The sequence below is a fragment of the Onychostoma macrolepis genome, chromosome 04, assembly GCF_012432095.1.
Source record: "Onychostoma macrolepis isolate SWU-2019 chromosome 04, ASM1243209v1, whole genome shotgun sequence".
Lineage (NCBI taxonomy): Eukaryota > Metazoa > Chordata > Actinopteri > Cypriniformes > Cyprinidae > Onychostoma > Onychostoma macrolepis.
In genome coordinates, this window is record NC_081158.1 from 12,682,093 (window position 1) to 12,698,362 (window position 16,270).

General features: G+C 37.7%; 1 protein-coding gene across 1 annotated transcript; it reads left to right on the top strand.

Annotated features, from left to right (window-relative positions):
* The first annotated feature begins 7,343 nt into the window (after window positions 1-7,343).
* Window positions 7,344-16,270, top strand: LOC131539442 (gastrula zinc finger protein XlCGF49.1-like). Its single transcript, XM_058774058.1, has 2 exons — window positions 7,344-8,181; window positions 14,625-16,270. Exons 1-2 carry the CDS (start codon window positions 8,097-8,099, stop codon window positions 15,203-15,205), a joined length of 666 nt encoding a protein of 221 aa, XP_058630041.1. The 5' UTR covers window positions 7,344-8,096; the 3' UTR covers window positions 15,206-16,270.

The following is a 16,270-nucleotide window of genomic DNA, read 5'->3' on the forward strand; positions in this document are numbered from 1 at the left end:
TTCTCCAAAGGAGTAATTATTTGTTGTTAACTCCAAGCAGATGTAGCGCGGACATTTCATTCTTACCTTATCATGTTTTATGAGTCTCTCGAGGTGGTAAGGAGAGTATGGCCGGACGCTAGTCATAGAATTGAGGTCATTTGCTCATTTTACGAGCTGATGATGGAAGTTCCAGTTCCAGTGGAATGTTCTTAAGTTACTCATGTGTGTGCGTTCTTTTCGACCAAGTTCTACACAGAGTTTGGGGCCAGTCGGTCTATTCCAGCAGCCGTATCTACTAGATGGAATTCTACCCAACGGCTTGTTAAATCAGTAACCAGCCTGAACCTACAAAGTCTCAATACACTGCTGGAAACCCAAGGACACTAGGAGCTCTGTTTTTTTACCAAGGGAATGGAGCCAGCTTTTGGAGCTTGTGGGCATTTTGGATCCTTCAAGCAACTGACCTAACACAGGGAGAGAAGGTGGTTACTGTCAGTGCTGCTCTTCCTTGTGTGCTCACATTCAACAATCACCTGCAAAAAATGCTCAGCTCAAGTCGTCACCTACGCAGTCTAGTGAGAGCACTGCAGCAGTCTCTCCAGCGTCGTTTTCGTGATGTGTTTGTTCATGTCAAAATGGATCACTCAGATGAAGCAGCAACACAACTTCCATTTGGCAACAAAATATACATGCTGGCTGCCCTGCTGGACCCATCCTTTTGCCTGTTTTGGCTTGATCAAGATGTTCTCTGTCCAGACGAAGTCAAAGATGAAGTAAAAAAAGAATCTAATCGGTAGGCACAATACCAAGCATGCTTTCAAATAAAATCTTTGTTGTTATTTATGTGTGACTATTATGTTGTGAGTAATGAATATTCTTAATGTTATTGCTGCTAACCATTGTTCTATCATATACTTTCAGATCTCACTGTGGCTGAAGCACAAAAAGCTTTCATTGTTGCTGAAAGTAGCAGTGAAGAAGATGAGGTGCCACCTGCACGTCCTGATTTTGCTGAGTTAGATGTGTTCCTAGGTCAACATATTTTGTTGACCCTGGAACAACATTTTAATCCAAAAATTTAGACCATATCCCTACACCTAAACAGTCAGAGCAGAGCTTATGTGCTACAATCAGACATCTTCTAATGAAGAAGCTGTTGATTGCCTGGAGATTTGGAGAGTCCATGACAAAGAATTTCCAAGGCTTAAGCAGGTGGCTATGAGAGTGTTTGCAGTTCCTGCTTCCAGTGCCCCGGTGGAAAGGGTGTTTAGCCACGGGGGCCTCATTATGCGTCCTCATCGATCCAGGCTTGGTGCAAAAACACTATCAAATTTGATCTTTCTTAAATGTAGCCAGCCTGCATAAAACTTTGTCTTTGGACACAGAAAGATCTTTACTCATTGTATAAGAAAACAGGACTGTGTAGATTTGAGTATTTTATGCACATTTGTGCATTGAATTTGTCTGAAAATGTAATGCAAATGTAATTATTTGTTATTTTCTGTAATGTTCTATAGCTTTTAAATCACAATTATATGAAAAGTTTAAATTAATGTATTCATTGCATATCATATTTCTAATTAATATGCAGAGGAATTTTAGTGTAAATTGATTAAAGGTCCCATGGCATGAAAATTTCACTTTGAGTTTTTTTAACATTAATATGAGTCCCCCTAGCCTGCCTATGGTCCTCCAGTGGCTAGAAATGGCGATAGGTGTAAACCGAGCCCTGGGTATCCTGCTTCGCCTTTGAGAAAATGAAAGCTCAGATGGCCCAATCTGGAATCTTCCCTTTATGTCATCATATGGGGAAAGGTTACCTCCCCTTTCTCTGCTTTGCCCGCCCATGAGAAAATGAGCTACTACCGTGCGAGGCGAGCGCAATATTTTTTTTTTCCTCGAGAGACATCATGGCTTGCAAACGAGCGAAGCATGGCAGTTGCTCAGTGTTTGGATGTACAAATGAACACTGAAGTATTTTTTATACACCGAAGTATATTTTTATGGCTAGCATTAGCTACATGATAATAACTGTAACAGCATACATAAACAAACCAACTAAAGTACTGTATCCAGACACAATATTTTAAACTAACCATTCGGAGACGTCCTGCTGTAGCCGCTGAGTTGCAACTTCTTCATCCGGTGCTTCTCCATCCGGATCAGATTCTGGGTCAAACTGAAAAGCTTGGGGAAAATTACACCAGTCTCCAGATCAGTCGTAAAACATGCAAATGAGGTGTCAAGTGGGACAAAGAAACACTTTCCCGCTGAAACTATGAGCCTTGTTATTGGTCATACTAACCAAAATGGGTGTTACAGGGAAAACAGATAAAACTTCTCCCACACCAAAAGGTTAGTCCCTTTTTACTTTCGGTGCCCTGGAGACACACTTATCACCTTGGAAACCTCACGGCTCCCCTTCCGGGGGGAGTCCGATCTTCTGGCAGTTTTAAGTTCAGTAACTTTGTCAACTCACTTCGGACTAATCAACCCATGGCTGGAATGACGAAGCTTTCACTCCTAAAGGAATCCACCAGGAATCTACGCATTATACATGCACCAGGATGCTTTATTCAGCACCCACAAAACCCATGCAAGTAACCGCTTGTTAACTATCTAGATGCGCTTCTAGGCTTCGACCCCTTTTAATTAAGGGGATGTGATTATCTAATGGTTCATAACAGGTTGTAGTTAGCTGATGTTAAAATCCTGCCATACTCTCTCTTCTTGTGACTCCTCTCTCTCTCTCCATACCTTCCTTGCGTTGGCATCCATGTTTAATGTGTGTATGTCTGTGTCTAGTTCTATGTTACATGTTCCCCTGTAGTGTAGTTTAATAAACATCCATATGTATTCACACTTGGTTGTCTGTGTCTGCTGCTCTCAGAACGAAGTCACTTTAACGTCCGGTCTTGTTACATGCTCGGAAGCAATGTTTCAGTAAGGAAATTATTTGTCGTGGCCAGAGAAATAATTTTCCTTAGAGTCAATAGAAGGGTCCGTACTGTGGACGAACTAGTCATTTTATTGTACTATTAATACTACAGCTAATTTCTGAAGATGGATATATAATTGATAACTAACCCGTTATGATTAATTATGTTCATCTCATAAAGCAAATATGCTACAATATCGCTGGAAATTAAGTGTCCCCAACTAAGCAAGCCAGAGGCGACAGCGGCAAGGAACCAAAACTCCATCGGGGACAGAACGGAGGAAAAAACCTTGGGAGAAACCAGGCTCAGTCGGGGGCAAGTTCTCCTCTGGCCAGACGAATCAGCAGTTTGTTCCATGCTGCAGCAAAGTCAGATTGTGCAGAGGACTCGTCTGGTTCTTGTGGTCTTGTCCTGATGGCCGTCTAGGTGACGAGGTCTTCACTGGGGGATCAGTCTCTGGGGCTCATCCAGTTGTCCTGATCTCCGCTGACATTCAGGGCTGAAGAGGTCACAAACATAGCATGTCCTTTTATACAGAATCCTGTAGATGAGAAGGCTCCATTAATTTGTAGGGAGTTACATTTACATCGGGAGAGGATTATTATTATTTTTATTTTTGCCATATCTACATGCATATTTATTTGAGTGGTACCATCCTCGGTTTTTCACACCATGAATGATCAGGTGTGAATAGCCCAATAGGGAACTCTTGTTTCAATTCAAAAGTGTCACGGCGCTGAATTTTCATGATCACTATGAAAAGGTGTTTAGGCTGTCCAGCAGTGTGATTGAATTCAGTCCAGTCGGAGGGGGTTGGGGATTCAGTGTAGCTTCATCGTGGAGTGGAAGGTGTAAATTGCTGCACTTTCATACGGAGAGTATCTGATTGCTGATGAGTGTTTCAAACTTGCAGAGCAGGTTTAGGCAAAGTGTCTGTTTCAAAATAAATGCCTTGTTTGATCTGGTTTTTGCAATTGCTGTGCAACGGCATGTATATTATATGTACTATAATATGCAGTGTATGGGATCAGATTCCCGCCTAAAGTATTGCAGTCACGGATAAAAAAATAACAAGCGTGAAAACAAAATTTAAAAACGCAAGTAAAAATATATTAAACAAGATTTAAAAATGAAAGCAACATTTTTCAGAATAGCAAACAATGGTCACGGATAGAAAAATAATAAGCGTAATTCAAAAAATTAATAACGCATTTTTAAAAATAATAAGCATGAATCAAAACTTCAAACACGTTTAAAATCATACTGCACAAAATTGAAATATTAATGCAAAATTATCTGACTTGCGCACAAAATCATGTTTTCCTTGGTTATATTTCTCTGTTGTTTCTGCTCTCAGACATTTTCTGCTCATATTTTTATTTTTTGTGCGCTTATGCTGTTCTCCCCTTCACTCTTGTTTCCACGTTCTGCGCTTGCTTTCCCAAATGTTGCGGTTAGAGTTTCATGTAAATCAGAGCAGGTTTAAGCATCATCATTGGTCCACTAGTTCTTGATTGACAGCTCCTCCTCAGCCAATCAGTGGAAGAGGGGCGGTGACGTCACTCCAGTGCGCCTCATTAGCTCCGATGTTCAGCGTTCACTTGTACAGGTGAAAATGTTTAACTGTCAGCTGGGTAACATCTTTCCATACAGGACACCGTTATATGTGTCTGTCTGTCACTGCTGTACATCTGCCTGGCGATCCGTTAACGTTAAATGAGTAAATTGATCAATTAATTATGAATGAATGAATAATGTTTTTGCATCGACTTGGCTAGATTTGACTACTGATAAATGAAAGTGGTAGTGTTACAGAGGAGACAGTTACAGAGAACAGGTCGATTTGATATGTACACAATGATTTATTTGCATAGTATGTGTATTTAAATAAAGCTACATATATAATTGCATAAGATTAACGTTTTAAATATATAAGGTTAGAATACAGCAACAATATGAAAGTAAAACACCCAGCAGGTGGCGGCAAGTATCTTTAGAGTAAGACATTAAATCATTCATTCAAACGCAGATTCATTCAATGAGAAATAAAGTGAATCATTCAGTATGAAAGGCTGCTGTGTGTTGCTTGTAGGACACTGTTCTGCTGTGGCTTTGTTTGGACTCTTCATCAAAATAGAGGAAAATGAGAAAATAGTTACAATATAAGTCATTCAAAATGTACTTGTTATATTGATTTCATACTACAGTTCAATAAAGATTTTCAATGGAGCTGATATTCGGGGAAAACACGCTTCCTCCTGTGATATTCCTTATTGTTGTAAACACAAAATGTGATAACTCTTACAAAACCATCAACCTTATCAATTACATACTGTACATGAAAGAAAAAGCTGCAAAGCTGTTTACAAAAAAACAAAACAAATACGTGACAAAAAATAAGCAAATTATTGCCTACACACAGTTTAACAAACTAAACAATTGTGACTGGGATGTATTACTCTTACTCATATTATCCTCTCCTAACAGTATAGGACTTATTATTAGTCAGATATGGGCGAACCAGACCTATATAATGGTGACTTCGCAAGCCAGGAGCATATTGTGGCTGCTCCCTTTCTCGGTGTGGCCATAGCCGAATGAATACAGGTGAATATAACCACGACGGGTCGCTAGGATGGCTCATTTAACGTTAACGGATCGCCAGGCAGACGTACAGCAGTGACAGACAGACACATATAACGGTGTCCTGTATGGAAAGATGTTACCCAGCTGACAGTTATCCATTTTCACCTACAAGTGAACGCTGAACATCGGAGCTAATGAGGCGCACTGGAGTGACGTCACCGCCCCTCTTCGACTGATTGGCTGAGGAGGAGCTGTCAATCAAGAACTAGTGGACCAATGATGAGGCTTAAATCTACCCTGATTTACATGAAACTCTAACCGCAACATTTGGGAAAGCAAGCGCAGAACGTGGAAACAAGAGTGAAGGGGAAAACAGCATAAGCACACAAAAAATAAAAATATGAGCAGAAAATGACTGAGAGCCGAAAAAACAGAAATATAACCAAGGAAAACATGATTTTGTGCGCAAGTCAGATAATTTTGCATTAATATTTCAATTTTGTGCAATATGATTTTAAACGTGTTTGAAGTTTTGATTCATGCTTATGATTTTTAAAAATGCGTTATTTTTCTATCCGTGACCATTGTTTGCTATTCTGAAAAATTTTGCTTTCGTTTTTAAATCTTGTGCAATATATTTTTACTTGCGTTTTTAAATTTTGTTTTCACGCTTGTTATTTTTTTATCCGTGACTGCAATACTTTAGGCGGGAATCTGATCCCATAGCAGTCTTGCTTCATTTTTTGTTTTGAGAGACACAGCTCATCCGTGAGAGGGACAAAGAAACTCGCCTAAACAATCTTCGAGGCTGTGGCCAGCCTTAGAAAGTCAACAAAAGATGACTATAATTTAAATTTAGCTTTAGATGATTGGGAATACAAATGTAAAATCATGATAAGTGTCACCCTTTTGTCTTTATTGTCGCTTGAGGCTTCTGCCTCATTTCTTTAATTGGTGTCATTGTTAATGCTAATCAGTATGTGAATTAAGTGTGAATGTATCTGGTCTTTCCCTGATCTCTCTGATAATGAACTGCTCACATCCTTTGCAAACTGTGTTTAAGCTCGAGATCTGAGTGCTTTGTCTTCAGCTGTAAGAACAGCCTCCTGAAATCTGTATAAACTACAGTGATTCAGTGCTTTAGTCAGTCTTGATGACTGCAGCGTCACACAGTACCATCTCAATCAAGAACCTGCTGAAGACTCACTCAGACTCATGATCTTCACTCTCGAGTTCCTACAGCTGTAACTGGATATTGTAGGTATTTTGTTCTCATAACTTTTAACTTTACTACAATTATAACACTAGTACAACATAACGTTCTCTTTTGTTTTTCTCATGGATGTACTTCTAGAGATTTAGTTTTTCATGAAATTAATTTTTGTAAAACAAGTTTGCAATAATGAAAATATGAGAGCTTAAAAGTTAACTTCTTCATATTATAAAATCACATTTTAGGACAAATTACATACTGCAAATTGTAATGAAAATAATCTGGAGAAATTTAATCACATTTCAAATTTAGTAAAACTTTTAATTAAAAAATTACATCCCGACAGTCAAAAAAGAACACTTTTAAACCCGCTGTCAGTGTAATACTTTATAACCATGGGCCTTTAATGAAATTTACTTTAACTATTATGCTAAATGAAACTAATCCTTATGTCAATGTATTCATCTTATCCCATCTCAGTTTCTCTCCGGAACATAAAGGCAATAAATCAAATTTCATCTTTATTTGGTTAAATCTCTCTACAAGGACATTTTAAATTTTGATCTACAAATTATTTATGAATTTGAAATATCCAGAAGTTCTTTCCAATCTTGTGATTTGAAAACCAAGACACTGAAATTCATTGATTGAGAATATCACAAAAGCTAGTTTATCAGGAACTGTTGCTAACATTCAGATGTAAGACTAAATAAGATCAACTGTGCCGATACGTTTGGGCTTTTGATAGCTCTGCAATTCATCCCTTCAACTAATCCTATACCTTATTATTTATATTATATTTGTTTTCTAAAAAGCAGTTTTAGCGAACAAGACTTTTATTTTGGTGTGGCGATGTGACATCATAAGGCTGCGCCACGCTGCTGTTTTGTGATTCGGATGAAGAAGAGGTGTGTGCTTTATCATTTAAAGTGTTTAAATCAATAGAACTCGTTTAAAGAAATATAAAACTGTGAAATGAATTATTACAGAATGTAACTCTGAAATACTTTATCTAGTGACATTAATAAAGGTTTTATTAGAGTAAAAGCGCTCCCGCACATGAGTAACAGAAAAGGTGCGTCTCATTTCACTTCAAAACGGATCTTTTTGAAACTCCGAGTCAAATGAATCAGTTGATTCGCTAAATGATTCACTGTTTTGAATCGCTCGAAACTGCTGCTCGAAACAGTGGAAATACAACAAACACAAACATGTGTAACGACAGCTTTTACAAACCAACTGCAAAGGTTTTCAACATTAAACCAAATATAAATCTTAATACAGATATGAAACTTGTCATATTTGTGCCCTTTTAATAATTTGAGGGCTAGTTTTGGTTGTGTGTTAATTCATTCATTCATGACACTATTATAAAGATGGCGTTTATTAAAGAGGAGAGTGAAGACATGAAGATTGAAGAAACATTCAGAGTCAAACAAGAAGATACTGAGGAACAAACAGGTTGGTTTTCATTCTTAAAGCTGAACTCACTAAATTTGATCCTTGTTAAAATGTCCAGCTCTGCAGAAATAGATATATACTTGACTTTTTTTTCTTTTCTTTTTTTTAAATAAGTGATTTTGTTCTGCTTGTCCTCAAAAGTGCCTTACTACAAAATTAACATGTAAATAGCAATAAAAGTTCATTACATCAAGCAATCGTGTCAGAAACACCAGCCAACTTTTCAAATAAATAATTTCTTCAGCTGACACAGCTTGATAGAGTCACTGCATGCTGCTTATCATTGTTCTTTATTTAAAGATCTTTGGTGAACAAAAAATACAGTCAGTGCCCAGAAACTTTATAATGAACTGCAGCATAATAAAATAAAATTGTTAATATTTTGAGCAACACAAACGGTTAATATCAAATACTTAAGTAGTGCCCTAAAGAAAACATCAGTTGTGACTTTTACATCTTCTATCAAGCTCAATAGTAAATGAATCATCAGAAATCGATCTAGAATGAGAGTTTCTTCTCCTGAACTCATGTAGCAGCAGCACACATGTGGGATCTTCCTCACATTAACCTTTTGAGCGGCACGGTCCCACATATGGGATTTAGAGCGTTAGGTGACGTCGCATAACTGCCAAATTCAAACTGCGTTTTCGCGCTTTGTCTGACGCTGAGATGCCGCTGCACTTGTCATATAATCGCACCTATGCAGTGTTTTTAACCACATAATGTTTATTTTATGCTTTAGACATTTAAATACGCATAAGTACTAGTAAAACAATACATTTAGAGTTCGTAAAATACACTCAGATGTTTATGGAAGCAGCAATAACAATCCATTCAAATATAATTTTCAGACATGTTTTATTAATATCAAATACACAGTGTAAGTAACTAAAGTTCACTCTATTCTTCTCCCATTTCACCCGCAACTTGCATGTATTTTGTGAGAAATTTATGAATTTACGTGATGTAAATCCGACTGAGAGGACTCTCTGAACTGCAGCGCGAATAAACATGGCGGCGCCCATCTCACATTACAGATCACGATCAAGATAATTTAGAACTGTTTTTAAAACGATAAAACACACTCATTTGCACATATTTGTGAATCGGAGTATCAAATAGTTGATTATATAGTAAGCAAGTTTATGAATATTTTGAATAAAACAGGAAAAACAAAATAAAAGCCATCCATCTGTCATACTGCGTTATTGTGGCCACGGTGTGTCACGTGACAATCATGACGCGTCGCCATGGAAACATTAAGGGGAAACGTTCTAAAATAACGGTCGCCTAAAAAAAAACTCACTCTGGGGGGAACGCTGGAATATTTTAAACTCACCACTGAAAAGGTTAAGACCCACAATGTAAATGTGATTTTTGATCACTCCCGTGTTTGATCGTTTAAATTAATGATGCAATAATCAATTAACCGTTAACCGTAATACAGTATGCACCTATTGCAGTGGCATATAGTCACCAGCACGATAGGATGTGCAAATACTACAAACACCAGCTTCCTCACCTGAACAGTTTCATTGTGATTGTGTTTTAAAATACAAAAACAAGCACCATGTTTGCAATTAAAATGATCACCTTTTAAATTAAAAGGATCCCAAATGTAACTAGGTAAGGGATGTTGAGATTGTTTGTATAGAGCCCTGGACATGACATGTGGGGGAAAATGAAAGATTGGCCCTGAGGTCATGAATTAAGAATTAGTTTCAACAACTTAAAGGGATAGTTCACCCAAAAATGAAAATTCTATCATTAATTACTCACCCTCATGTCATTCCAAACCCGTAAGACCTTCATTCACCTTCATAACACAAATTAAGATATTTTTGAAATCTGAGAGCTTTCTGACCCTCCACAGACAGCTAGGGTACTACCACGATCAAGGCACAGAAAGGTACCAAGAAGATCAATAAAATAGTCCATGTGACATCAGTGGTTCAACCGTAATTTTACAAAACTACGAGAATACTTTTTGTGTGCAAAGAAAACAAAAATAACTTTTTTCAACAATTTCTTCTCTCCCGGGACAGTCCTCCACCATTATTGACGCATGCACATTTTTTTCTGTTTGTAAACAAGGCACAATGTATGCATGTTCTGCATCAGCAGCATCACACTCATGCATTGATAATGGAGTTTAATGACTCGTTTAAAGGAACACTCCACTTTTTTTGGAAATAGGCTCATTCTCCAACTCCCCCAGAGTTAATAAGTTGAGTTTTACCGTTTTTGAATCCATTCAGCCGATCTCCGGGTCTGGCGATAGCACTTTTAGCATAGCTTAGCATAGATCATTGAATCCGATTAGACCAGTAGCATCGCGTTCAAAAATGACCAAAGAGTTTCGATATTTGTCCTATTTAAAACTTGACTCTTCTGTAGTTATATCGTGTACTAAAGACCGGCGGAAAATGAAAAGTTGCGATTTTCTAGGCCGATTTGGCTAGGAACTATACTCTCATTCCGGCGTAATAAGTCATGATTAGAGCCCAATCGATATATCGTTTTGCCGATTTTATTCTAATGATTCTAATTCTTAGTTTTGCATGATATGATTAATGGATGATCGCACATGTCAAAGGTTGAGGAATGAAACAGATGAATCATTGTAATTTAGGAATAGAATCGCATTGATGTTTGAATCGTGTTCATGATCTTTAACGATCTGTTAAAATGCTTTGTAGGGATGCTCCGATCAGGATTTTTTGCAGCCGATACTGATTCTGATGCTTCATGTAGCATATGTAATAATGTTATATAAATAATCACAAAAATTATTCCTTATACAGTGAACATTTTAATATTCCTTTAAAATTGTGTTTATGCATAACATTATGTATATCAGGATACTTAATATAAGACAAAAATAAATCCAAAAAATGGAGCAGTCTGATGCAACCCACAAGGTTTATTTAAACATTATCCAATAGTAAACTGTGGAGGACATAATAAACATTTAACCTCCTAAGATTTAGAAGTCTGATGTAACTTAAACATTGTCTAATTCAAGTCTGAGCAGGACAAAAACAATTTTTATTATTAAATTTAAACTCCTAAAAGAACTAATTGGAGAAGTCTGATGTAACTCATAAGGTTTAATAATGTCCAATATAAGACTGAAGAGGAAAAAGAAATAAAAACATTTTTAAACTACTGAAAGAACAAAACGGAGTAGTTCGATCGTGGTTATATCCACGGCCACTGTGGATAATCCGCGGGTCGGGTAATAAAAAAAAATGCTTTGATTATTTGCGGGTGGATAAAATAAATCATAAATGATGCAAATATTAGCTACATTTTTTTTTTTTTTATAAATTTTTTCATCAGGCAGACGATTTCATTTTTGTTTGTGTGTGTGTTTGCCTGGTGACATTTCAGATAAAGTTTGAAAGGAGTAAAGCCCGTGTTAATGCTGTTGAGTAGGCTAATATGGCCAAAGATAGTTTGTTTTAGAAATAAATGTTCGTTTAAAAGCAGCCCACGATCAGCGTATTATGTTAGCGTTACCCCTTACGGCTCCGACAAGGTTTTGTTCCATCCTCCACGTGGTGCCAACTCACAAAAGACTATTTTTAGCCAAGCAGCGTGGAGAGCCGCTTCAGAAACATGCTGTGGGTGGCTGGTATAAACACAAGCACTGACTAGAGCAGCCGCGATCAGCTCCGGTGCCCGTGGAGCCGTAACGCGCCGCAGAGGTGTGCAGTGATGAACGTCACTGAATCTGCTGTTAAAAATGAACCATTCATCATATCATCATGTAAAACATACACGACAACAAATAGCGAATCTTTCATTGTGAATTTTTCCGGCGATGGCATGACTGCGGCGCCAAATCATTTATGTCCCCACGCGTTGACGTCATCAAATTGCGATCGGTTCGTGAGATCGGCCAAGTGTAGTGAGTACCGATCGAGTCATAAAATGTGATTATCGGCTGATACCGATCTCCGGCCGATCGATCGGAGCATCCCTAGTGCTTTGTCATGTTGGTGGTGACGCCTCTCTTGCAAAATGTTTAGCTTATCACAAATATTATACTTAGCTTTTTTGGCTTCTGATCGCAAGTGTAGCCACTTTGGAGCGCTTTGATTAGTGAGCAAGGAACTGGCAGATTGCTAGATCAGGTCCTCACAGATGAAAAAAGTGCACACAGGAATCGATAGGCGAAATCGAAAATTTAATTTTACTACAAGTATCCAATTCTGTTATTGGAATCTATTTGATTCCCAACCATACTCCCAGAGTAAGTGCTATTTAGTTTGTAATTTCTACGTTTATTTTTCTTAAATTTAAAATAAATTGTAGTATAACAGTTTTTGGTGAATAATGAATTGTGACTAATTGTAACTGAATTAGACGCGAATGAAGCGTTAGCGCGAGTAATTTACATGTTAAGTCAATGCAAAGACACGAATAGACATCCGGCGGCGCGAATTGAGCACTTCGAGCGAGTTGAAAAATCTGAACTTTGGCGAAAACATAGTAAATCATAATTTATAGCCTATTTGTTACATAAAAATATTATTTCTGTGTTAAGACTAGAATAAGGTACTTATGGAAAACTACATTTATTCTAATTATATCCTATTGCAAATACACTCACAATAGTGTAGTAAAAAATAGTTACTTGTGATTGGACCAGTGTAGTGTAATGAGACTGGAGCCGCCTGGCAGAAGCCCCTCCTTGGCGCGAATTTGCGTCTGTTGTGAAGTGAATTTCACGCGTGAATGAAGCAAGTAAACTCAAAATGTTCAAGCGTCCAACTACGCACAAATAGCGCGCAAGTCGCGTCTGGTGTGAACGCACAGTAAAACAAAGGTTGGGAAACACTGCTATAGCTCACGTTGATTTTGATGCTTTACATGTCTGAATATCTGATGTCTTGCTTTGTCAGGGCTCTCAAGTCTCACGCAATCGGAGTGAGACTCACACATTTCAACCAGTTCACACGCTCTCACGCCACACCTTGTATTTCTCACGCTGAGAAGGGATAACTTGTCCCGCTACAATTACTATACAATTAATATACCATTAATAGATGAGGGGATATTGAGGTAAGTTTTCTGCCGAGTTCATAGCTCTCTCGACTCTGTAGCTATAGAGTTAAATGCCACCTACCAGCCAATCAGAAATTAGGATGTTGTTGTTTCCGTTTAAATTATGCGATTCTGCCGCAAGCGGGTTCGTTGGATGCGCAACATGGATGCGCGCGCACATGGAGTGTAAACTGGAAGAGAAAGATCCGATGAATGCTGTAGGTTATTTTTTCGATTTTAAGATTCCTCTATGAAATCACTTGCCTGTGAAAAGATAGTGAGAGCTGATGTTGGGGAATATAGCCAAATTTGCGCTAAAGTATTACTGATGCAGTCAAAAAAAAAAAAAAAAAAACCTCTCCAACTGCTTTGCAACCAGAAGCTTTAACTTAGCTTTGGCTTCCTGAAAGGAAAGTACTAGAGATGTTATAACAGTTGGTGAATCTGATAAAAGACAGACAAATTCATCCAAATAAAATTAATTGTTTTACATATTTAAAAAAGGAATACAAAAATACAAAGAAATTTGGCCTCAAACATGCCAACTGAACAGCAGTGCTCAATGTACATACTGTACACACACAGTAGGATTGCAGAACTTGTCCTGAACATGTATGTCAAGCTCTCTCTCTCTCTGTGTGTGTGTGTGTGTGTGTGTGTGAGAGAGAGAGAGAACACATTTCAGCTTATGATTTTATTTTTTCTGTTGTGTTTGTTGCACATCTTCATGACAGGGTAGGGGCTCCCATATAAAGCACTGAGGCTTCCCAAATTCAAATTCAGATGCAGTGTGTTTTCCATGGTGGGTTTGAACAAAACTAGAAGCAGTTTGGCTCTGGATGGAACGCTATTATCATGACAGTGCTTTATGTGGGAGTCCTCTACCCCTGTCATCAGGCATCAAAATGTGCAATAAACATTTACAACAAAAAAGAAACATAAGCTGAAATGTGTTCTCTCTCTCTCACACACACACACAGTTTGACATACATGCTCAGGGTAAGTACTGTAATGTATATGTGTACAGTATGTACATCGAGTACTGCTGTTCAGTTGGCTCGTTTGAGGCAAAATTTATTTTTATTTTTGATACATTTGTATTTTTAAATACATAAATCTTTTTATTTTATTAGAATGAATTTGTCTTTCATCAGATTTACCAAATGTTATAACTTCTATTTGAGCTGGTCAATTACGAACAATAGGTAAAATTGAACTGCTAGCAAAAACTTGGGTGCTGCAAATATTTGAATTGCTCCTCCCCTTTGACTTGCCCCTCCCCTTTGTGTGGCCCCTCCCCCAATCTCACTCCAAACTTTCGCTATAACTTGAGAGCCCTGCTTTGTGTCGTAAAAAAAAAAAAAACTTGTATTGGTCTCCTTTTGCTTTAGACCTGATGCTGCTGAAAAAGGAGAGTCAAAAACTGAATGAAATGAAAGACAAAGTTCAGAATGAGAAACATCATGATTTCACAACCGGAGAGAATTTTAGTTCCTCACAGACTAAAAAGACTACACACAAAAGAGCTCGAAAAACAGGAGCTAGAAGTCACTTCACCTGCCAACATTGTGGAAAGAGTTTCAGTAAAAAAGGAAGCCTTGAAATCCATATAAGGACTCACACTGGAGAAAAGTCTTACACTTGCCAACAATGTGGAAAAAGTTTCTCTTTAAAAGGAAACCTTGAAGAACACAAGAGAATTCACACTGGAGAGAAGCCTTACACCTGCCCACAATGTGGGAAGAGTTTCATTAAAAAAACAGACTTTCAAAGGCACATAAGAATTCACACAGGAGAGAAGCCTTATACCTGCCAACAGTGTGGAAAGAGTTTCTCTCAGCATGGAACCCTCAAAGTCCACATGAGAATTCACACTGGAGAGAAACCTTTGAGCCACACAAGGATTCGCTTGATAGAAGGATTTTATGTTATCAGTGCGGAAGGAGTTTCACAGACAGGAAACACCATATGAATCCTGTAATAACTCGGAGTAAAGAATTTATTGCGTCATCACTGTGGAAAAACAGACATAGCAAATCTTGAAATTCATGAGAGAATTTACAGTGAAGAGAAGCCTTTCACATGCCATCAGAGGAAAAAGTTTCAGATCAAAAGAAAACTTAAGTCACATGAGGCATCGCACTGAAGAAAAGCTGTTTACTTGGCTTTAATGGGTTAGTTCACCCAAAAATGAAAATTAGCCCATGATTTACTCAATACAAGGCATTTTAGGTGTATACGACTTTCTTCTTTCAGATGAATCCAGTTATATTAAAAAATGTCTTGGCTCTTCCAAACTTTATAATGGCGGTGGGTGTTTTTGTTTAATAGTCCAAAAGAAGTCCAATAAAGTGCATCCATCTGTAATAGAATGTGCCTCACAGGCCTCCTGTAATAAATTGATGCATTTTTGTAAGAAAAATATCTATATTTAAAATGTTACAAACAGTTTTTTTCTAGCTTGTATTAACCGTCATATGCAAAAGACATTCCGGGCGGATGACATAGGATGTATGTGTAGCGAGTTCTGACGCAAGTTCCAAACCTGTGTGAGTTTCTTTGATTTAAGACCCCCTAATTGGACGTACTTGATTTCTGACTTGACGACGGGCACCTTTTGAAATACTTCTAGGACGCTGGCGAGTGAGGGTTGAGTTGAGTTGGTGTATTTGAGATAGTAAATCTATGTTAAAGTTGACAAGCTGCTATAATCTTGTTAGAGTTATTTATTTTTTTCCCTTGTATATTTTGTTTCTTTTTTAATCAGTGTATTGATTTGCCCTGATCTCTTTTGTCATTTGTTTGAAAGTCTGTTGCCCTTTGATTTAATTGTAGATATTACCATGTTCCATCACCATAGAGGAAGTAGACATTGGGTGCCTTTTGTAGTCCACCCTTATTTTCTTTACATTTTATCTAGATCAAATAGTGATTGTGTTTTTAATCAGTAGCATCTTTTGTTTGTTGTTTTGGCTTTTCCCAATCCAGGGACCCATTCTTCAGACGTCGATTAATACATCTGAGATGATTTGAAAGA

Bases quoted from the DNA above. Each gene is read 5' to 3' on its own strand.
- LOC131539442 (XM_058774058.1), top strand. From the start codon at position 8,097: ATGGCGTTTATTAAAGAGGAGAGTGAAGACATGAAGATTGAAGAAACA. The intron at 8,182-14,624 runs GTTGGTTTTCAT...CTTTTGCTTTAG, and splicing joins AGATACTGAGGAACAAACAG to ACCTGATGCTGCTGAAAAAG.